Raw genomic sequence first — 23156 nt, forward strand, 5'->3', positions numbered from 1 at the left:
AGACTCCAATAACGCTATCTTACATCAACTTAGCAGTAATAATACATAGGAACATACTCACCAGTTTCATTACCAAGTTTTGCATGAAAACTTAAGAGTTGCACTTGGTAAGATAACTACGCTAGGGTCGCACTTTAAATTAGTTCTAATACATCTTATACGGGTCTTACATTATTTTAAAAAGTATTAATTATCTGTCCTAGGTTCGCGGATTGGTGTATGCCAGGTACGACAACTTTGAGGTGGGCGTGGTCTTTGTTCTAACAAACTCGACTGCTGTCTTGGGAAGACACACGGCCGAAAATTTGACGAAGATTGAGTCGAGTTTATTCTTTGGTTGTCTCTCGGTCTTTGATTTATTATAGGTGTTCCATTCGATAAAGAGGCTATACCGTTTAGAGTTCTTACCGCTAAAGTTCTTTCTGTTATATCATTGGGCGGTTCAACAGGTGTATGCCAGCTGTGTGTTTGTGAATGAGAAATATGAGCATTTACCGTGGTGGAAGTTCGTGCGTTTCTGTTTCTTGAAGCTAAATTTGAACGGGAGTACACATTAATGTTGATCTCCCGTGTTGAAGCGTTTACTAATAATGGTATTTGAACAGCCGTGTTTGATGTTTCACGGTATGATTGTGTAAAGCAGCAAGGATGCCTAGGAACCGATGTTGCTGGGGTGTTCTGAGAAACTGATGTGTTTGCTTGTATTGTCGTACTAGGGTGTTGCTTTGGTGCTGATCTACTTGTAGATGGAGTAAGATTAGTATTACAAGGTAAGATATTTTCAGAGTTACGAGAATCCCTAGCCTGTGATAGTGGTGACACAGGACGCCGATGCGTCGACATTATAACAGGCTGGTATATTTGTGCATTTTGTTCATTCACGGGATTGTTTTGGGTCTGTAAATGCTCTCTTGGTTTTGAGTTTGTGTGACGGCTTGGGAGCAAAACTGGGACCGAATCAGAAGCACATTTTGATGTCCTTGGAGTTACAGGAATTGAATGCGGCAAAGACACAGAAACAGATGAATTTGGTACAGAATCTTTAGGGCTATTTATGGTGATAGAAAGCCCAGGACTAGATTTCAATGTGTTTGCGTTATTGTTAGTGCTGGAAGTATGCTGTCTAGCAGAACTGGGCTGTTTAGCTTCCTCATTCAGTATTTTAGATGTGTCAATTGTTGAATTTGAACTCGACACAGACACTTCTCGTGTTCTCGCGATAACAGTTCCAGACGACGCATTATTAACATTTAATATATTAACGTCAGGTTTTGTATTAGTTTCAGTAAAATTAAATCGATTAGTTTTATTTATTGGTTGTGTTGTTATGGTAGTTGTGGCATTAACAATTTTGTCATTATATAACGAAGTATTGTTAGGTTTTTCATAAGGCGTTTTGCGTGTATGTTTATTATTTTGTTTTTCGTCACGGTGCGATGTTTTTGGCTTTGTTTGTGCCGCATGTTTATGCGAAATTGCAGGTACGTCTTTGGAGTTATTTCCCGAAGGTACTATTGTTTGAATTGTTTCATTGCGAGTTGCCAAAGTTCCAAGGTTAACTTCTCTGCGATTTACAGCTGTTTCAGAAGCCGCTTTTGTGCGAATTAACGGACTTTCAGTAGCCATCACTGTTGTGATATTGTTGGAAATTTTTGGCTTTGAAGCTAGTGAGGGACTAGCAGTTCCTTGGTCTGAGAGATTTACGGAAGTATCTTCTTTTATTTTTGTGTTACTTATTGGAGACCCGGGGATTCCTCTTCTGGATGTTTCAGAACCAACTCCGTCACTGTCAGTTTGCTTTTTTAATGAATCACGCTGATCTATACCTTTTGCTATATGCTCTGTGTTTTGTTTACCAATTGTGTGGCTTTCTATATTAGACGGCTTTTCAGTATTAGGGAAGAAATTACTTACCACTTCAATATCAAGTTGATTGTTGGCAGCTTTTTCATCTTTAATATTTTCCAATAGTAAAGCCTCTGCGAGTTTAGTCTCGTATAAACTAGTATCATCACTAGGATCAATGAATTTGCTATCATTCAATGTTTGGTCATCATCTCCAGGTTTCGGGCTGCATTTTGTAACTGTTATATCTGTAGATGGAATGGGCTCATCAAGATCATCGTTCGTCAAATCAATGACAAAGGCATCCAATACTTTATTTTGGTTAGTCTCTTCTTTAACTATTATGGAACTTGTTGGTTCGATGCTTTCATTTGGTGCAGAATCCGACCTAGTTGATGTTCTTTTTTTCTTATTTTCTGGTTCTTCGACTACATCACTATTTGCGATTATAACAAGTGTTGAATTAGCAACACTTTGTTTGGTATCTTCATTCGGTGCAGAAGATGACCTAGCTGCCGTTCTTTTTTTGCTATCAACTGTTACTTTATAATCTTGCTCATTGTTTGTTTTATTTCTATTTGTGTTATGTAGTCTCTTGTCTAAGTCTTGAATTTTGTTTTCGAAATTCCTGTTATTGTGTTGAACTTCATGGTGTAAGCCATGTTGATCCCTATAATGTTTGGCAAATTCCACATTACTGATTGATTCACCACATAAAGTACATTTATCATCAATTCTAGCTCTTTTCGGCCCATCGTCAATTGAGTTGGCACGTTTCCGTTTTTCGGTGTTTCTTTTCGTTGCTGTAATATTGTTATTTATTTCTTTACTTTCTGTAGTAGCAACTTTCATTTTAGTACAGATCTGTGAATTACCTTCTGTAGGTAGGACTTTGTCATGTCTATTTAAATAATTATATTCAACAGCTATAGTGTTACTTTCAGAGGATTCTATAACTGCGTTACTACTTGAAACCCCATGTAGTTCTGCATTAGAGTCATTTCTCGTTGTTCCAGGCTTGGTTACAGACATTAATGTTTTAGTGGCAGGGTCTACTATCACATGCTTTTCCGAATTTTCAGATACTGCTTTAGTCCGACTTTGAGCATGTCCATGGTGGTCTTTTGTGTGACTTGCAGCAGTTTCAGGGTCTGCAGTGCAACTTCCAGTAGTTCCAGAGACCATAAATTCTGTGTGATCCAGGGAAATTCTAGGGTTTGTTGTTTCTGTGCCACATTTTGAAATTCCTTCTTTGGGTTTGACAAATATTGCAGAAATTTCAGTTACAACATTCTCAGTGTATTTTAATGGAATTGCAGGGTATGTTTCCGTTGGACTTTTAGAAGTTCCAGGCATTGTTTTTGTAGAACTGTCTGGAATGTCAGGAGTAAGTATTTCAGTATGCCTCGAGGTTCCAGATATGGGTACATCAGACTGACTTGCTGGAGTCCCAGACATCTCTGTTTCCATGTTTTGTCTTGACGATTCGAGGACTAGTCCAGAACTGACTACGATAAGATTTTCAGCAGTTCTGTTATCTGCTTCTGGGACAGTTTTGGAGGTTTCCTTGACAGCATCCTTAAAACTTTTGGAACTCTCTGATATATTTCCAGGGTTATTACTCGAAGTTTCTTGAGCTTTTGTTGATAGATATTTAGAAGTAACAGGCATTATTTTTGTACAACTGCCTGAATTTTCAGGGCCTGTTTTAGTGTCAATTCTGGGCTCTGCCACATCAGAACGACTTGTTGAAATGATGTTTTCAGAATGAGGTCTTGAAGATCCTGTAGCCACTTCTATGTTAGTTCTAGGAATACTAGAGGTTGCATTAGTGCAATTTTCAGAAGTTCCATGGTCTTCTATTGGGCTATTTGTAGCAGTTTTAGGACCAACTCCAAAAGATTCTGTTGTTTTCGTGTTTTTAGTAATGTCCCCGCTTTGTTTTTTAAAACTGGTTTCAGGTTCAACTCTTTCTGTGCCATGACTTAAAGATACAGGAGCTGTTTCGATGTTAGGTCTGAAATTACCAGTAATTGCTTCACTGTGCCTCGAAGTAGGAACTACTTCACTACCTTTGGAACATTCAGGAACCGCTTTACTGTGTTTAGAAGACCGAGGAATTTCTTCTCTGTGTCTAGAGGATTTAGAAACTGCTTTATTGTGTTTAGAATACCTAGGAATAACTTCACTGTGTCTAGAAGTCCCAGGAATTGCTTCACTGTGTCTAGAAGGTCCAGGAACCGCGTCACTCTGTTTTGAAGTTCCAGGAATTGCTTTACTGTGTTTAGAAGACCCAGGACCCGCTTCACTATGTTTTGAAGACCCAGGAATTGCTTCACTGTGTCTAGAAGGTCCAGGAACCGCGTCACTCTGTTTTGAAGTTCCAGGAATTGCTTTACTATGTTTAGAAGACCCAGGAACCGCTTCACTATGTTTAGAAGGTCCAGGAACCGCGTCACTCTGTTTTGAAGTTCCAGGAATTGCTTTACTGTGTTTAGAAGACCCAGGAACCGCTTCACTATGTTTAGAAGACCCAGGAATTGCTTCACTGTGTCTAGAAGATTCAGGAACTGATTTACTGTGTTTAGAAGACCTAGCAATAATTTCACTGTGTCTAGAAGACCCAGGAATTGCTTCACTGTGTCTAGAAGGTCCAGGAACAGCATCACTCTGTTTTGAAGTTCCAGGAATTGCTTTACTATGTTTAGAAGACCCAGGAACCGCTTCACTATGTTTAGAAGACCCAGGAATTGCTTCACTGTGTCTAGAAGATTCAGAAACTGATTTACTGTGTTTAGGAGACCTAGGAATAACTTCACTGTGTCTAGAAGTCCCAGGAATTGCTTCAATGTGTCTAGAAGATCCAGGAACCGCGTCGCTCTGTTTTGAAGTTCCAGGAATTGCTTTACTGTGTTTAGAAGACCCAGGAACCGCTTCACTATGTTTAGAAGACCCAGGAATTGCTTCACTGTGTCTAGAAGATTCAGGAACTGCTTTACTGTGTTTTGAAGACCTAGGAATAAATTCACTGTGTCTAGAAGACCCAGGAATTGCTTCACTGTGTCTAGAAGGTCCAGGAACCGCGTCACTCTGTTTAGAAGTTCCAGAAATTGCTTCACTGTGTCTAGAAGGTCCAGGAACGGCTTCACTGTGTTTAGAAGATCCAGCAACCGCTTCACTGTGTTTAGAAGGCCCAGGTATTGCTTCACTGTGTCTAGAAGATTCAGTAATTGCTTCTCTGTGTCTAGAAGGTCCAGGAACCTCTTCACAGTGTTTAGAAGACCCAGCAACCACTTCACTGTGTTTAGAAGGCCCAGGAATTGCTTCACTGTGTCTAGAAGGTCCAGGAACGTCTGCTTGAGGGCATCTCAATGAAGAAGCTATGCTTTTGAACGTATCGCACAAAGCTTGAATATGCGTTTGTACATCAACAACTTCAGACTTTTTTAGCTTTGCTTTTTTTTCTTTTCGAATGGGTTTTCTAACATGTTTTTTGCTTACTGCAGCCTTTTTTGACATAACGTTTAATACCCACTCCACACATTTAAGCACTGCTTCCGTTTGTCTAGCGTTAAATAGGAGATGGGTGTTCTGAACATCGTCGCTATCTGAACTATCAGAATCCATGGTTACCTGAAACAACACACAAAATGATGTTTTGTTTTTCTGACTAAAATGACACGAGTTATTTTTCGGGGTTTATGTGTACAAACAGCAACACGAATTACAATTACAAAAGGTCCACCAATGTACAGTTAACAGTGTAAAGGTAAAGGCGATGGTAAAGGGTGTTTGTGCAGTAAAAAAATAATTTTACTGTCCATACTCAATTTAACTAGGCAACTTATTTGCAATCAGTCAATGTGAATATTATCTATCATTTATTTCATATTACAAATAACAGATGAGGGTATATATTTCTTATAACATATCTTAGAGACTTAGACCAATAGACACTTCATAAGCAACTGAGTGGTTAAATCTTGGAACAATGTCCCAGGGGACATAGTATCACCCAAAGTGCCAATGAATTTAAGAATAAGTTAGACAAGCGCAATGCAAATTCTACTCAACACTGAAAACTTTGTTAAGATGAATTTGAATATAGGCATTGTCAGTTACTGCCTATCTGCTTTACAAATAATAAATGAATCTTTTTTTTTATCAATTTTTACAGTTTCCGAAAACTCAAATTGGAGACCTGGCAGACCCTGCTGGCGATGTTAAGATGAACTAGACTCCTTCTTAAAGGAGTGGCCAGACATAGCACTGGACAGAGATTTGTGGAGAAATTGGGGGGAAGCCTTTGCCCAGCAGTGGGACACGACAGGCTTCAAATAATAATAATAATAAGCCCCCAGGGCAGCTTGTGGCGAGCTGAATGGGAAGTGACATCCCTTGGGTCCCATACCCTCGAGAGTCGGTCAGGCCCCTCTCTCCAGCTTGCCTTCATTGGCCGGCTGGAGTGAACACTGAGCAGGGGCCGCAGGACTCTCACCTCTGGCTTGCCTTAACCGGCCGTCCAGAGTGGGGTGTCAGAGCTATATGCTCGCAGGGCGGAATTGAAACATGCCTAAGACGCGAGTTGGCACAGTGGCTGCTTACAGCCACTGGGTAGAAAGCGGTGCACACCTCTCCACGCCCTGAGCCGCTCACGTGATGTTGTCCCCTTGTCGCTCCGTGCGAGCGGCCGTTTTCGGGGACTCATGTTGTGAGTTGGCGAGTCACCACCTGGCCCATTTTTTCATGTTTTTTAACATATGAGCAGGGCAGGTGCCATAGTCTCCTCCATAGTCCCAGTTACTAGCCCACTAACAACTCAACGTAATAGCCCGGTTTCTTTTTGTACCTTTTCTTGCAATAGTCCTACACTAACCGGGGCTTGTCCTTGGGTGCACTACTATAGTGCAAACAGGGATAATCGTCGGTTGGTGTCACATTACATTTAGAGTAAATTGTCTTATTACAAGGGGCCTCTACGTGTTGGCTTCGGCCCCACGCACGCCTTCCAAATGCCCGGGACTCCATCGTCCCGAGAATTTGTAAAAGACAGAGATAATAATAATCAGTTCCAATGACTGTTAAATAAGTATATAGACATATAAGACAAACAAACCACACACCGTTGGTGTACAGTTATACACAATCTATAGAAAACTAACTAATACCACTTATATGATATTGCACATCGTATAAGTTAGTGGTGGGCAAAGCACGGCCCGCGGGCCATCTCCGGCCCGCGAATGGATTTTATCCGGCCCGCCGCCGGTCCTATGAAATAATTAGTATATGGGCTATATGGCATTGACCTACGATTATCACAAATCAAAATAAATTTTGGCTACAATTCTGGCCCTCCACTTAAATTTCCTAAACTTTCTGGCTCCCCATGAAGAAAGTTTGCCCACCACTGGTATAAGTCATAAATTCATGCATAATGTTTACAAGACACATTTGTAGATTATTTTGAGTACTTAAGCTGTCTACTGAGCTTTTTTTACAAGCTTTTATTTAGTTTTTCCTGACCGTTGTCTGTCTATCTGTCTGTCGGTCTGTAATCAAATCTTGCAAGTTAAGTTTGATCCACTTCCAGGTTTCCGATTGAGCTGAAATTTTGCATGCATGTATAAATCGGATGACAATGCAATATTATGGTACCATCGAGCTGATCTGATGATGGAGACAGGAGGTGGCCATAGGACCTCTGTGATGAAACAACGCAACCTACGAGTAATTGTATTAGGGGTTTTTAGAATTGTCTCTATGAGTATTCCGATACCACGCTGTGACTCATGCAGGTTCCTCGGATTCACCATCGACGCCAAGCTGAAGTGGAAAGAACACATAGACAACTTGTGTGAAAGGTTGGGCAGCGCTGTGTTTGCGCTGCGCAAACTGAAACCAATTGTCTCAAATGATGCCCTAATTCAAATATACTATGCATATTTCTTTTCACTGATGCACTACGGTATAATCTTATACGGCAACTCAACCGATTCAGATCGAGTATTTATATTACAAAAACGGGCTATACGAATACTGGCAGGTGTGAGTCCGAGGCACTCGTGTAGAGAACTCTTTAAAAAATTCAATATATTGACCTATTACTCGCTTTACGTGTATGAAATTATAATGTTTACGCGCAAAAATATTAACCAATTCAAACGGTCGAATATGCTTGGCGGAATAACCCGCCAAACGGGGCGATTACTGCCCGTGCCGCGGCGGCTAGCGCTGCTCGACAAAAACCCACGAGTAAATAGGTCCGTCGCTGTATGAACGTCTACCCGCCAGTATCAGAAATGAAACCTCTGACGACATATTTGATCGCCGACTAAAAGAACTGTTCCTAACGACATCGCTGTACTCTGTTAAAGAGTACAGTGAACGATACAATTATTAATAATTTTACTTGGCATTAAATTGAAATTATTGTTTTTATTTTATTTTATATTGTTTTTTGTATTGATTGTTGACATTTTATTAATTTATGGAATATGACATTATATGACCTAGGAAAGCCCTAGTATTATATATTATATACAAAATAGTTTTAGGTTTTAGTTAAGTTTTATGACATTTTAATTTGATTTCTATTCTATTTTATTTTTGACATTATTGATTCACAATTTATTATTATTTTTATTATTCTTTTAATTTTGTTTGTATACACTTGACGATCTTTTTGTGAATTTCTGCTATTTTTAAGGAAGAATAACATGTAAATTTTCAATCAGAAATAAATATTATCTATCTATCTATCTATTAGTTGTTTGTTGTAAGTAAAGTACAGTCAGCGATAAAAGCTTGTGCCAAAAATGAAATTTTTGCCATAAACTTATTTAAAATGTTACTACCAACAAATAAATAATGTATTCAATACTTATGCACTGCACTAATGAATCAGACTTTATATAAATAAAATATAAATAAAGACCATCTAACCAATATTATTATACTCAGTGCCGGATTTAGACATTTGCCGCCCGTAGGCTATGCCGATTTTGCCGCCCCTATAGGTTATAGGTTATAGGTTATCGCGGGCTTGTTTTCCGCAACTCGACGTCTATTATTGCGCCTATTTTGCGTGATGGGATGGCTGCACTATTCCTGCCAACCCAACTCCACCAAGAAGCCTAGCAGACCCTTAATGTTGCCGACGACTTCTGGGAGAGACCCCGGTGAGCCGAGGTGTTGTGCCCGGTATTTTGCCACCCCTGGGCATTCGAGAATGACGTGGGCGGCTGTCTCCTCTGCCTCCATGCATGCTCTGCAGAGGGGGCTATCTGTAACACGTAGGGTTAATAGGTGTTTGTTAAATGAGGCGTGTCCAGTTATTGCCCCAGCTAAAAGCCGGAGCTGTGGTCTCTTCAGCTGTCGAAGCCTCCGCGACAGATTGGGGTTGAGTGTCGGGAGGGCTTCCTTCGCCTGCCTGCATGTGCCTAGGTTAGACCAATATTGCTGGTGTTTTACCTTGGTGTTGTGTCGCAGCGTGTTCCGGAGCCAGGCATATGGCAGAGGTAGGATTGGCTCAGGTCCTGCCACCTTCAGTTCCGAGCCTCCTCTCGCCAGGATGTCGGCTGCATCGTTACCTCGTGAGTTGCTGTGTCCTTTGATCCACTGCAGAGTTACGCCATTGGTGGTACATACCTCTGACAGAGCTTTGTGACATTCGTAAATTAGCCCTGAAGTGAAAGTAAAACTTTGTAGAGCTTGTAGTACTGACCGACTATCAGAGAGTATGCGGATGGGGTAGTCCATTGCTTCCCTTGAGACGATTGCGTGTGCTGCCATTATAATGCCCATACATTCCGCCTGGAAGACTGTGTTATGGGCACCAAGTGGTGTCGAGATGTGTATGTTTAGGTCCTCTGAGAAAACCCCAGCGCCAGTGCCTGACCTTGTTTTTGATCCGTCCGTGAAGATTCTCAGCTCCCTTGGGTTGAGTCCTTCATGGGGTTCTTCGTGTAATTGTATTTTGTATTTTTTGTCGAAGACGAACTGCTTGGGTATCCTGTCAGTCACCGCTTCTATAAGCGGTTCCTTACCTATGGCCTCGTAGAGGATTTCGGTGTGTGGCACCCTAGGCGGTCTCCAGAGATTAGATTTTTTGAGACGTACCGCCGCAGCCAGCGCTTCTTGTTGTATGAAGAGGTGCAGCGGCGGCAGACCCAGTAAGGCTTCCAGGGCCGCGGTTGGTGTTGTCCTCATGCAGCCCGTTGTCGCCATACAGGCCAACCTCTGGAGTCGTTGTAGTCTAGCCTCAACAGTGGATAGTTTGGTGCGTGGCCACCATACTATCGCGCCGTAGCTTATTATTGGTCTTATCACTGCCTGGTAAAGCCATAGAGTTAGCCTAGGAGTTAATCCCCAGGTTCTACCCACCATTCTACGACATTGCCAGAACGCGACTGTAGCTTTATCAATTTTGCCATTTAGGTGATTACTCCAATTCAGTTTGTTGTCAAGTATTACCCCTAGATACTTTACCTCTGCCGATAGTTGGAGTTCTGTATTGAACAGTTTGGGAAGGTGGTAGTTTCCCAAGTTGCGTTTGTTGGTGAACATTACCAGCTCCGTCTTGCGAGGATTGACTGTGAGTTCGTTGTTAACGCACCAGCGCTCCACGATGGCTAGTGCAGAGCGGGTAACATCGCATACCGTACCTGAGTGGTTGCCGCTTGTTAGTATCACTATGTCGTCAGCATAGCCGATTGTGTAATAGTGATTGTTGTTTAATGTTGCCGCCCCTATCCACCTCGCTTATAGCTTTTTAAAGTACTTTCCAATCAGAGACGTTTAATTAAATAGTACAACGCACCATAGTCACATTAAAATGCATATTATAAGGTGACGTCACTATTCTAGATACAGTACAGGTTTATGTGGGTTGTTTTTGTCACTCAATGACGATGCGACCTCTTTATATTTTCCTGATCTGATCGGCGATCGGTGGATACTCCTGGGTTTTGGCCATTGAGAATCAAGGTTAAGGAGTTCGGTCGGATCTGGCATCGAGTCTGCTCGAGAGACTAGTAATAGTAATAGTAGTAATAGTAGTAATAGCCTTTATTTCATGCGTTTTTTGTTATTTTTACACTTTCTTTGTTATTATACTTATTAAATTATTCTTATTTTTTATTCTTACTTATTAAATTATTCTTATTTATTATATTATAGCTCGAGAGACTATGCTATACAAATGGATCGCTAAAGCGCGAGCGTAGCGAGCGCGAAAATTTTTCGATAGAAATAACGCAATTGATACACAAGCCTTCTTGAGCTTACCGTGGGGCTTAGTCAATTTAGACAATTTAGGAAATGGTAAATTTTTAGGCTTCCTTACTTCAAAACGGAACCCATATAGGATCACTTTGTTGTCCGTTTGGCCGTCTATCTGTCAGAGGGCGGCAAAATCGACAAATAATGCTCGTTATTTAAATTTTACAAATAAATAGGGGAGCGGCATAATTCTGGTCAACCCTATCTGAATAGCAAATAAAATATTTTTTTGACCCAAATTTGCCGCCCCCTAAAATCTGCCGCCCTAGGCTTCAGCCTACTCAGCCTAGTGGTAAATCCGGCACTGATTATACTCTTTGCATCTAACGGCTTGAAACAAAACTATCTAATTTACATACAATCAGCACTTCAGATGCACTCATGTTATATTAATTATATCCATAGATTCCATAGGAACATATTGTATAAGTACACCAAACGATGAATCATAATCATATTAATCATAAATAAAATATACTTACTTCAGAATCACTCAATAAACGCGGGAAAAAGTCTTAATGCACATCAGTAATATCAGTACACCTTGTGAAATCCAAGTTCAAGGTCGAATAATAAGTTTTATGTTTGTGATTTCACGTTCCAATGCAAATAACAACTACACCTCTCCCGGACATTAGAAATGCGCACTAAGCTAAAGCCGCATAACTATACTACAATGTAAGAAAGAAAACCATAAAGCAATAGGTATTCTACCCTAATCGGGCACATTACGTAGGAATAGGAAGTGTGTGCGTGATAGATAACAATAACATCAACAATATTATTTACTTTAGCGTGCTTTAGCTGGAGATTCCAGGAATTTCCCACTCTCCAGAATATCTGTGGAGCGTTCGGAGTTCAGACTCAGTAACAAACTTTTAAATGCTATGAAATTGCTGCTTTATTTTAATACGTAAAATAAGATAACAAGATTTAAAAATGATAATCTAATAAGCATAGATTTGTAAAGATACATTATTTTAATTACCGTGAGATGTGATGCATTGTTTGAATTACGTACTTACCTAACATAAAATCTTCATATATTTGAACGTACGCTCGTCTTGTCAAATGGACGGCTCGTCAGTGAAGATCAAGTGAAGACTAATAATACTACTTTAACTTTAATTGGGCGTTAGCTTTAAATAAAACTAAACATATAATTCCATTGAATTATCTTTAAAAAATAGAAGTCAGTAAAATTATTTAATTTTTTGTTGCAGCATTTATGTTGGCTAGCTTGACTATACGGTTCTTTCCGGAGATGGTGAAGTAGATAGAAGTTGCCAGATATTGGAAATACTGGCAATTTACGATTTTTATAGGCGGTCGAACGCCCATAAAATATTTTTCTACGCTTTACACAAACTGTAATATATAACGGTAAGAATCTTCGAGCAACACCGGCTTCCGATACGTCGGAAGGGAGGGGCCCAAGCGATATCTCGCCGTACAAATCTTTCTGCCATTTTTCGCGGGGGGAAAGGTGCACACAGTCGCATTTCTCACACACTTACATACAAAATCCAATCTGTAATGACGACACAAATACATAGAAAATGACACACGTCAAAGACAAATCTTGCAAACCTCGATCTCTTTTTGTGTACGGACGAGTGACTAGTGTCACAACACGCACACTAAGACATTTTCGTTGAAGTATGTCATAAGTATGTCATTGTATTCTGAGAGATGAGAAGTCGGATTTGTCGCTCGACCGATCTGCAATTTGTACTGAGCGAGCAAAATCGATAAATCCAACAATTACTTGAGACTAAAATATAATAATTGTATTTAAATGTAATTTAACGTATGATATGTAAAAAAAAATATTACATGTGAAATGTATCACTTTCTTTTTGTTGATTTGATGTCCCCGACCTCTTTTTATAACAAAAAACCGAGCAAATAGGCATTTTTGTGCAGCAGTGTTCACGCGCGCGTCTGGACTCGGTCTAGTGAAAAATCCAAGTGCAACTAGTTTTATTACCCGCGCTAGATTAGATTGACGCGCTAATCTTGTACCTCGGCAGAGGGGAAATAGTGCGAATGCCGCCTCCCTTCCGTGTTGCTCGAAGGTAAGAATACATACATGTCCCTATGCCTTTAAGCTCCATACTTGACGCAGTATTCAAAATTATAGCCGGTCAAACAAATTTCTCAGTAGAAAAAGGCGCGAAAATCAAATTTTCTATCGGACGATAACTTGACAGAGTATATATTCGGAGCCAGTGGGCCTACCGCGAACAGCAAATTACGGATATTATTCTCTATTACTGTTAACAACTTAATTAGCGATGCCATATAGTTGATTGCCGATGCTGGCACAAAAAAATATCGAAAGCTAGTATAATTAGCTTTTTTAACCCTGTTCCTTTTTTTTAATAACCATGGAATTAAAAGTTAATAGAGTTAAACCAAGATAAGTCTGCAACGATTTTGATAGAACACATAGTGCAAGTATTATTTATGCGTCATAATATCATAGAAGTTTGGCGTTTAAAATAACATTAACATACACTGCGCTGCGTGGGCTACCAAAATCGTACTTTTCTTGGTCCAACTTCTAGTTCAAATTTTGGCAAAAGAACAGTGGCACACTGGCAACCCGAATCAAATCAAATGTCAAATGAAAAAACGGATCTGACCGGACCGACCGGACCGCCACATTTCGTACATTGCGCGTATATTGTTATAAATTAATAATAATAGACAAATTTGTTTCTAAAGGTGTATACAGCGCATATAAATAGTTTCATAAATCAAATAGCGTCTTAAGGTAAGTTTTTTAATAATTTTTTCACTGTTTTAGTGTTATTAAAATCTATCGCCGATTACTACGTCTTTCTTATCTTTGGGGTCAGTAGTAGGGTCAGGTTTTTTTTTTAGATTAATTTCAGTAGTACAATCAAGTGATACAATAATTTGGTTTTAGTTATGAGTATTAGTCAGATTTACCATGGATGTGTTACAATATCAACTATAATATTAATCTTTGGCTACTTTAACTTTGCACAAATTTGGCAGTAAGAACACATACCATACATAAGAAAGGGACAGCATGATTTGTCCCTAAACTGCTGTCAATTTCGGTTTTGTAGGAAGTTTCCTTTCTGTATGGTAAGTACTATTACTTATTCTGTGTCCTATTATCATGCCGCGATCAGAAAGGGATTAGAAATAACAGATTTCCATACACTTACGTCAAAATCAATATGGATTGACAGCTATCTCAATCCCTTTCTAATCGCGATTCAGTAATACCAACAAAACTGTTCATAACATCATCATTAATTAGCATTTAAAACCAACACTATTGAATGGAGCGCAGATAGTATTTCCTTTCCTTATCCTATTTTTGTGTCGGACGGTTTTCCTCTAGGATATTATGATTATGGTTTTCCTCTAGTGTAAAATTTAAAATGATTTAATATAATATCCGTACAAGAAGTTGATATCTCTCGGGAGAAAATTGAAGAAATTTGAACCTTATGCAATGTACTTTTAAGTGCAAATTTCTTCGGTAGAATATCTCGAGTTATCAAGTTCTTCCCGTTGTATACGGATATAATTACGAAGTGAACTCTGTCACTACAGTTCAAGAATGGAGGATGAGGACTTTCTTCAACCATCTCAGTTCTCCCGGACACAACAACGCAGCAACTCAACCAATCCCTCCCAAATGGTCACAAGCACCATGAACCCGTCACCGAGCGGATCGCAAGTCCGGCCGAGCCAGCCGAACCAGGCGCGAAGTCAGCCATCATTTCAGAACGAGCTGTCGCAGCTCCAGGATGGGCTGAGGTTCCTTACGGAGAGAATACAACAGCTTTCTGGAGATAGGTAATTTTAACCTTTTTAAGGTTCCGTACCCAAAGGGTAAAACGGGACCCTATTACTACGATTCTGCTGTCTGTCCGTCCATCCGTCCGTCTGTCCCCAGGCTGTATCTCACGAACCGTGATAGCTAGACAGTTGGAATTTTCACAGATGATTTATTTCTGTTGCCGCTATAACAATAAATACTAAAAACAGAATAAGATAAAGATTTAAGTGGGGCTCCCATACAACAAACGTGATTTTTGACCTAAGTTAAGCAACGTCGGGCGGGGTCAGTACTTGGATGGGTGACCGTTTTTTTGCATTTTTTTGCATTATGGTACGGAACCCTTCGTGCGTAAGTCCGACTCGCACTTGCCCGGTTTTTTTATACCGCTTCGGCGGCAAACAGGCATGCGTCACTGGGTTAATCACGTGGTCTGCCGTGAAACACGACAATCGAAAGTTCGGTTTCTGCCTCTCTATCACTCTTGCTTATTCAATCGATAGAGAGGCAGATAAAGAAATTTCGATTTTCGCGTTTCGCGGTAGGCCAATTGTAGAAAAAACTTTAAGGGCCTAGCATGTATAAGTTACTCTATAGTTTACTAAAAAAATTAGTGCTGCACTCTGGCGGCAGGACATTGCAGTAATACTCCCTATTTACTAGAGATGCACTATGCACCCGATATTCGGTTACTATTCGGTATTAGGCCGCTATTTTAACATCCGGTCGGATACTGTTACCCCTGTCATATGACTAATCCCGTGCGCTATAAATAACTTGTGTTAGCGATAGGGTTGCCATAATTAGTCGGAACTGATAAGGGACAGTGGTATTCTAGAGCGCTATTAATAAATAAATAAATATTATAGGACATTTTTACACAAATTGACTAAGCCCCGGTAAGCTCAAGAAGGGGGTTAATTGCACAAAAGATCCCTATGGGTCGAAGTGTGACCACAAGGGCCCCCGAAAACAATAAGATAAGATAAGCTCAAGAAGGCTTGTGTTAAGGGTACTCAGACAACGATATATATAATATACTTAAATAGGTACTTAGAAAACAACCGTGACTCAGGAACAAATATCTGTATCGTCTGAAGCCGGGACCATCGGCTTCATAGGCAGGGTCACTACCACAACCCACTAGGCCAGATCGGTCGTCAAAATACGGGACAAAAACGGGACCGATAAAAATACGGGACGTTATACTTGAATACGGTGACAGTCCCGTATATACGGGACGTATGGCAACCCTAGTTAGCGATATACACAGAGGAACTAAAGTTTTCATTGTTGTCGTTTGTAGATATATTATTATAAATAAATATGGGATATCTTACACAAATCGACCTTGTCCCACTGTAAGCTCAATAAGGCTTGTGTTGTGGGTACTAGACCACAGTAGATATAAGTGACGTCCCACGGGTAAAGGTACCTTATGGCTGTTGGCACTTACGCTATTTTAACGCCACTCCAATATTATTGCGGCGCTATGCGACGTAAGCGCCAGCCGCCATAAGGTACCTTTTACCGTGAAACGTCACATAATATATGTAATAGGTAGTTATAGATATTGATCTATATCTACATATTGAGACGGGGTTCAAGTAATGGTATAAGGCATTGTTATGTGTTTTCATCATATGTATTTTTTCCTGAGTTATGGATGTTTTTTATGTAAGTGACTTGGCTGGCTTAAATACATAAAAAACCGACAGTCAAGTGACCTAAAATGAGACTTTGCCTCTGACACAAGACAGTGCCGCTTTCTAGGTCCTACGCTACTTGTCGCTAAATTATTGACTCAGTTCACGCAAATTCGCCTTAACTATACATCAATACAGGGCCTATTTCACCACACTCACATTTGTATGTACAGTCGCCATCAGATGTATCGGAGCAGCCAAGGTGCTCACAAATATCTGAACACGCCTCTAATGTCAAGGCGCTAGAGTGCAAGTATAGATATTTTTGAGCACCTTGGCCGCTCCGATATCTGATGGCTACTGCACAGCACAGTCGCCGTTTTGAAACAAGGGCCTGGGGCGTCCGACACTTATTATACCTTACTTTTCTCAGGGGCATCAAGCGACCAGCAGAACCTAAGCCGAACATCAAAGAAGAATGTCAGATCTGTCACAAACTTTACGCCAACAAAACAACACTCTTCAGACACTACCAAGGTATTCACAAGGAGATGAACCCGGAGAGATTCCACGGCTTCTCCGTTAACAGCACTGTAGTTAGTCTCGATGCTTCTTTCAGAGAGATACATTGTCCTATCTGCGCGTATGTAGCTCCCACGCAAAGTGCACTTGATGCCCATAATAGAACTACACATAACAACGTGGTTAATGCAAACGTAGCTCCATCTCAAACCACTGTTGATGCTCAAAATAGAGTGATTAATAGTAATGTAGTTTCAAATAATACAGCTACAGCTAACAATAATGTTACTAACGTTAATAATGATAATATTAAAGATAAAATGCACAAATGTGATGAATGCGCTTGTTATTTTGAAGAGAAAAACAAATTCGATGAGCACATGAAAGTGCAACATGGTTTCGAAGTTGTGTGTAAGATTTGTAACAAGAATTTCCGCTTTAAAGACATTGATGGACATGTTAAAGAGAAACATCCCGATGTATATAGCAAGAAGCGTAAAGCTAACGTTGAAAAAATCATTGTTGAGAAAGTGATGAAAGGTAAGAAAGGAAGGGTACATGTGTTTACTTGTACTAAATGTGATACTAAAATGTATGACAAGATGGAAGCGGAAAGGCATGCTAGAGGCCACAAAAAGGGACTTCAAGTAAAAGTAGCTCCTAGAAACAATGTAGCAAATGCTGAAGAAAGTGTATCAGTAGTGAGCTTCGATGATGATAACGTTATACTTACATGCACCAATTGTGATATTTCTACAGGTTCCTATGACGCTGCTGTTGAGCATTCACAAAACCATATAACAAAGAACACACAATTTGTGACCCAAATCTGTGAAATATGCGATTTGAAGTTTGAACCGCTATGCTACAAAAAACACATTGACTTGCATTACAGAAATAAAGAAATACACAGAGAATCGTTCAAATACTTTAAATACAGATATGAATACCTGTCATTTGAAAATTGGTTTAACTGTTTTGATATGGCCGAGCCTGCAGTGAAAAAAATGATATCTGAAAGCATTTATGCACACACACGATCTGTCAAAATGTGGGTATTGCATGAAGGTACATACAGTATTTACAAATGTTGTAAATGTGATAATTTTGTCGAGCCGGCCGCGGTGGACAACCATACTGTGAACTATGACACTTGTGTCAAAGTTAAATGTAGCTATCCTTGCAATATTTGTAAAAGGACCTTCAACAATCGATTGGCCATAAACAACCATACAAAGAATCACAAAAGCGAAGAGGCATATAAGATTGTGTTATTTAATAATGACAATGATAAAAGATTCAATGAAGTACTGAATGCTAATAAATTGCAATATACTGCCAGTACCAGTAATGCCAGTACTAGTAATGCCAGTACCAGTAATGCCAGTACCGGTCATGGTAATATTTCCAAGGTAATGTATAAATGCCTATGCGGCCTTTGTTTTGTAAGAAAAGAAACCGCGGATAGCCACAAAGTTATATGCCCAGGAAAATATGGCAAAATTCAATGTCTAAAATGCAACTATTTCTTCACTCAAGAAGAGTTAGTGGCGCATGCCTTTATACATAACGAGAACGGAATAGAAATAATTATTGAAAATATTACTCCTGAAGTTATTATGGTTGATTCAGACGAGGAAATCATTGAAATTGATTCAAGTGATGAAGACGACGCACATAATGAAGGTTTGAACAATATTCAGATTAGAGCTATAAAAACTGAACATGCAATCCAAAGTTCCAGTGACGAGGCTGGCAAACAGAACATGAATACGATAGAAATGGCAGCAGCTGACGCAGGCGTCAGAAACGAAGACCATGAGGCTTTAGAAGCCGCTACATTAGTTACAGAAAAAATGGAGCGAGATGATACAAATGAAGATGAGAATAGATCTAATCACGAAATGGGAGAAATTAATAATGAAACGACCGACGACGATTCTCAAGACACAATTTCTTATGAAAATATAGAAACCTCTGACGCAGTTAACCAAGCTACTAATATAAACAAGCCGGGTCAGTTAAAATTAGTTGCGCCAAATTTATTAATAAACCCATTCCATAACCCCTTTGAAAACGGGTTTTTGAAAGTATGGGATATAGGAGCGTTGAACAGAGAAATAAACACTGATATCGAAAATATAAGAGAACAAATTGAAACGACGACTGACAAACCATCTAATGAAATAGCTGTTAAAAAAGAGAAATCTTGGTTGTATGATCCTACTGATTTTTCTCATATTTCTAAACGTCAGTCTTTAAGGCAAGAAATGCGTCCAAGATCTAGTAATCTACTACTTCAAGAAGTGGAGTCACTATTGACTGATGACGAGGACAATGAAGAAACGGTACATAATAGTATACGCGAAGATCATACGGACAATGTATCTAGCAATGCGCCAACTGTTATAGAACAGACTGTTAATGGTACAAATGATGAAGAGATATTCAATGAAATATCACATATTAATAATCTCAATGATAATACACATGAAATTTTAAACAACGTTGAAGAAATACGCGACAGAATTGAAGATAAAGAAAATGACGCCCAAACAGAGTTGAACAGTAATGATAGGCACGGGGTTAATATAAATAACTCAACTCGAATTCTAAATGAACAAATAGAAAATAATGAAGATCAAAGTGACGACGATCTTTTTCTTCCATCTCTACCACCAGGCATTGAAAATCGTGGACACATGGAGCTTAATCATAATCAAGAACAAATTCCTAAAGATACGAATGAAAAAGTATTTAACGCAGTGAACTTTTCTAATGAGACGATAGCTAATGACGCAACTAATGTTAATACAGAAAACCCAACAGAGAATGCAGAAGAAACAGAACACAGTACTAGATCTGAGAATGATAATAATGATTCCGTTAATGCAGACAGTGTTGTAAATCAAACAGAAATTGATAATGATAAAGTAGGTGAAAATGTTAATATGAATTCTAGACCATCTGTTCTCGAAGATACACCAACAAACATTAATGTTACCGAAAAAGATATGTATTATATGCCATCCGCTCTAAAAGATGCATCAACAACTACTAATGTTATTGATATTAGTAGTCATATTCAAGTAGTTTCGACTGATTCTCAAGAAACCCAAACGATAGCTACAGATAATATAATTAACATAAAAAGAGAGTTCCAATACATGAATATAAATATAAAAAGAGAATTAATCGAGGAAAATGAAAACACTGAAAATAGCTGTGATAAAGATAATCTAATACAAATAAAAAGAGAACCAAATTATGATTTAGAGAACGTCTATCACGATAATAAAGAAAATCACTTTAAGGTTACAGATACCGTGAACAACGATAACTACAATAATTGTAGTATTGTATAAAATAACAATAAGACTTATTTCTTATTCAACGTTTTGCTTTTTAAATTATAATTAATGTTTGTGTTAAGTGACTTTGAGTCGGGAACACAAATACTATGTTATTTTTAGCATTAGAAATAGGTACCTTATAGTCACACCGTAAAAAGTCTGCTGCGATTTTGATAGCCCACGCAGTGCAACTGTCATTTTAAACGTCAAACTTCTATGAAATTATAACGTATAAATAACACTTATGCTGCGTGGGATATCAAATCCGCGCAGACTTTTATTGGTGCTACTATAACTCCGACGCGGAATGTGTCGACACCAGTGGTAATGCCCTCGGTACCTACCGCTTTTCTTTCGCAGGCGTGTTAACTTAAGCATTAAAAAATAAATCTTGTCTTGTCTTTTTATTCAAAGACGCTTTAAATAATGTACTATCATGAAACCAAAAGAATGTAAATGGTCATAATAATATGTATACACTAAACAATTGTTACATATTTAAAAAAAATTGATATGACTGATTTTTCAATTTTTTTTCCATAAAATAATACATCAAGATTGTTTATCCTTTTTCTAATGCTAAAAAACGATGGGTAATTCGAATTGTATTATATATGTTAGTCTACCTCTAGAGTGTTGTCTTAAAACTCGGCTAAGTCAAATTTAAACTCCTGAAAGGGGTTCTATTTCTTGATGTTTATTGTCTATTATATTCTTCAGATCTTAATCTAAATAGATTAGTATTACATTTTTTATACAGTCGACGTCAAAGATATGTTTACACTTTTGCACCTTACTCCTTTGTAATAAGGCGAAAAATGTAAACATATCTTTGACGTCGACTGCCAATAAATATACCCTAACAAGATTTTATATTATATAAAATAATATATATATAACATATTATAGTGTTCGTCATGTTGCGGATTTTGAGTGGTACATACACCTGCAATAATGTGTTACACAACGAAGGCCGCAACAATATCTGACACAATCTTATTAGTATTAAAGCCTGAGAGCGTGTCACATATTTTTGCGGCCTTCGTTGTCTAACATATTATTGCAGGTGACTGTACAACTGAAAATCCGCATTATAACGAAAGCCAAATTGTAGATGGCATCACTGTAGCATGTTCCTTATACATTTAGGTACATAATAGGTGCTGTGATTATATTTTTGTTACGTATTTGTAGAATGCTTGGTTCCATAGAAGTTTCAAAAATCTGAGTAGGTTCCAAATATCTGAGATGCTTTAAGATGTATGTAGGTTATTGTCAGGCGACTTGGGGGTCATCCATTAATTACGTCACACGTTTAGGAGGAGGGAGGGGGTCAAGAAAATGTGACATATTGTGACATGGGGGAGGGGGGAGACACAAACTTTGTGACGTCACTTTAACTTCATCAGTAACCGAAAATTTATTTAAATTATTTAGTTCGCTGCACATTTAAATAACAAGTTTTTAAAATGAAAATAGTTTTTAATCGTTTAATTTTCTTTCCTAAGCAGTTTTGGGTTATAAAATTACTAATATTTATATCGTCAAAAATATTTTGATAAAATATTAATAATACTTAGGTACTTAATTCGATTTGGCGATTTCGTAGAAAAAATGTGACGTCACACTAGAGGGGGAGGGGTTTGCCAAATGTGACCAAGTGTGACAAGGGGGGGGGGAAGGGTCAAAAAACCTAGAAATTGGTGTGACGTAATTAATGGATGACCCCTGGAACGTCGACGTCCATGTGGCGACGTCCAAGGGCGTCGCCACATGGACGACTTCCATAATAGGGCCACCTTACACTAGCGTCTATTGAGCGTCGGCGTCTAATCAGCGCTATGGAAAATGGCGTCGCTGCGCAGTTGCGCCAACGTTGCGTCGACCAGCAGTCATAGAGTTGACTATAACTCTGTATCTTTAGGTACTTAAATAAAAGTAAACAAATTTGTACATTTTCGGGTAGTTATAACATGTATTGATTAACCCGTCAAATACAAAACCACCTGGATCTGTCACTGAGCGACCAGACTTTAACCTACATTATTTGATCGTGTAATGTTTTCATCTACCCTCAACTGGCTTAAGGAGCCATTTGAGGGTAGATTTTGTTTACTTTTATTTAAATACCTAAAGATACAGAGTATAGACGCCGACTCTCGGGCGACGCTAGTGTGGTCTCATGTTTAAAGTTTAAAGCAAATTCTTTTAGAATTATATAGTTTTTACTAAAATGCCAGTCAAATAATGTTTGTTAAACTTTTTGATTTGTAATAAAATTGTGCCATTTTGTTTATTAATTATTATTTTAAGTCTTTATACAACAAAATTAAAACAATACTGACACAAAACCTAAAACTAACAACTAAATATTAAATATAAAAAAATCTCTCCTAAGCTGCCGGCTTCTGGAATGGACCCTACGATGCTAGCGGCGTTAGGAACGCGCATTTGCGGCGCTTAATGCCGGCTACATACGTAACGATAAATCGTTGCGATAAAACTGTGCAGTCCGACTGTGCAGATAAATCGAACCGTGTGTATGACAAATCGTTACGATAATCGACAACGATTTGTCATACACACGGTGCTGCCATCTGTGGCAGAGAGGCCTGACGGCTCCAGAGTTGCGGGTAGAGAGGCGGTGCAAAGGGCGCGGCGGATCAGGTCGTACAATGTGGC

At 39.0% G+C, this 23156-nt stretch overlaps 1 protein-coding gene across 1 annotated transcript; it reads left to right on the forward strand.

The window, feature by feature from the left end:
- The first annotated feature begins 13599 nt into the window (after nucleotides 1-13599).
- On the forward strand, nucleotides 13600-20575 carry LOC134677382 (uncharacterized protein PF3D7_1120600-like). Its single transcript, XM_063535823.1, has 3 exons — nucleotides 13600-13906; nucleotides 14725-14970; nucleotides 17033-20575. The coding sequence occupies exons 2-3, from the start codon at nucleotides 14732-14734 to the stop codon at nucleotides 20484-20486; spliced, it is 3693 nt and encodes a 1230-aa protein (XP_063391893.1). The 5' UTR covers nucleotides 13600-13906; nucleotides 14725-14731; the 3' UTR covers nucleotides 20487-20575.
- The last annotated feature ends 2581 nt before the right edge of the window (nucleotides 20576-23156 follow it).

Source organism: Cydia fagiglandana, chromosome 26 (genome assembly GCF_963556715.1).
Source record: "Cydia fagiglandana chromosome 26, ilCydFagi1.1, whole genome shotgun sequence".
Taxonomy (NCBI): Eukaryota; Metazoa; Arthropoda; class Insecta; order Lepidoptera; family Tortricidae; genus Cydia; species Cydia fagiglandana.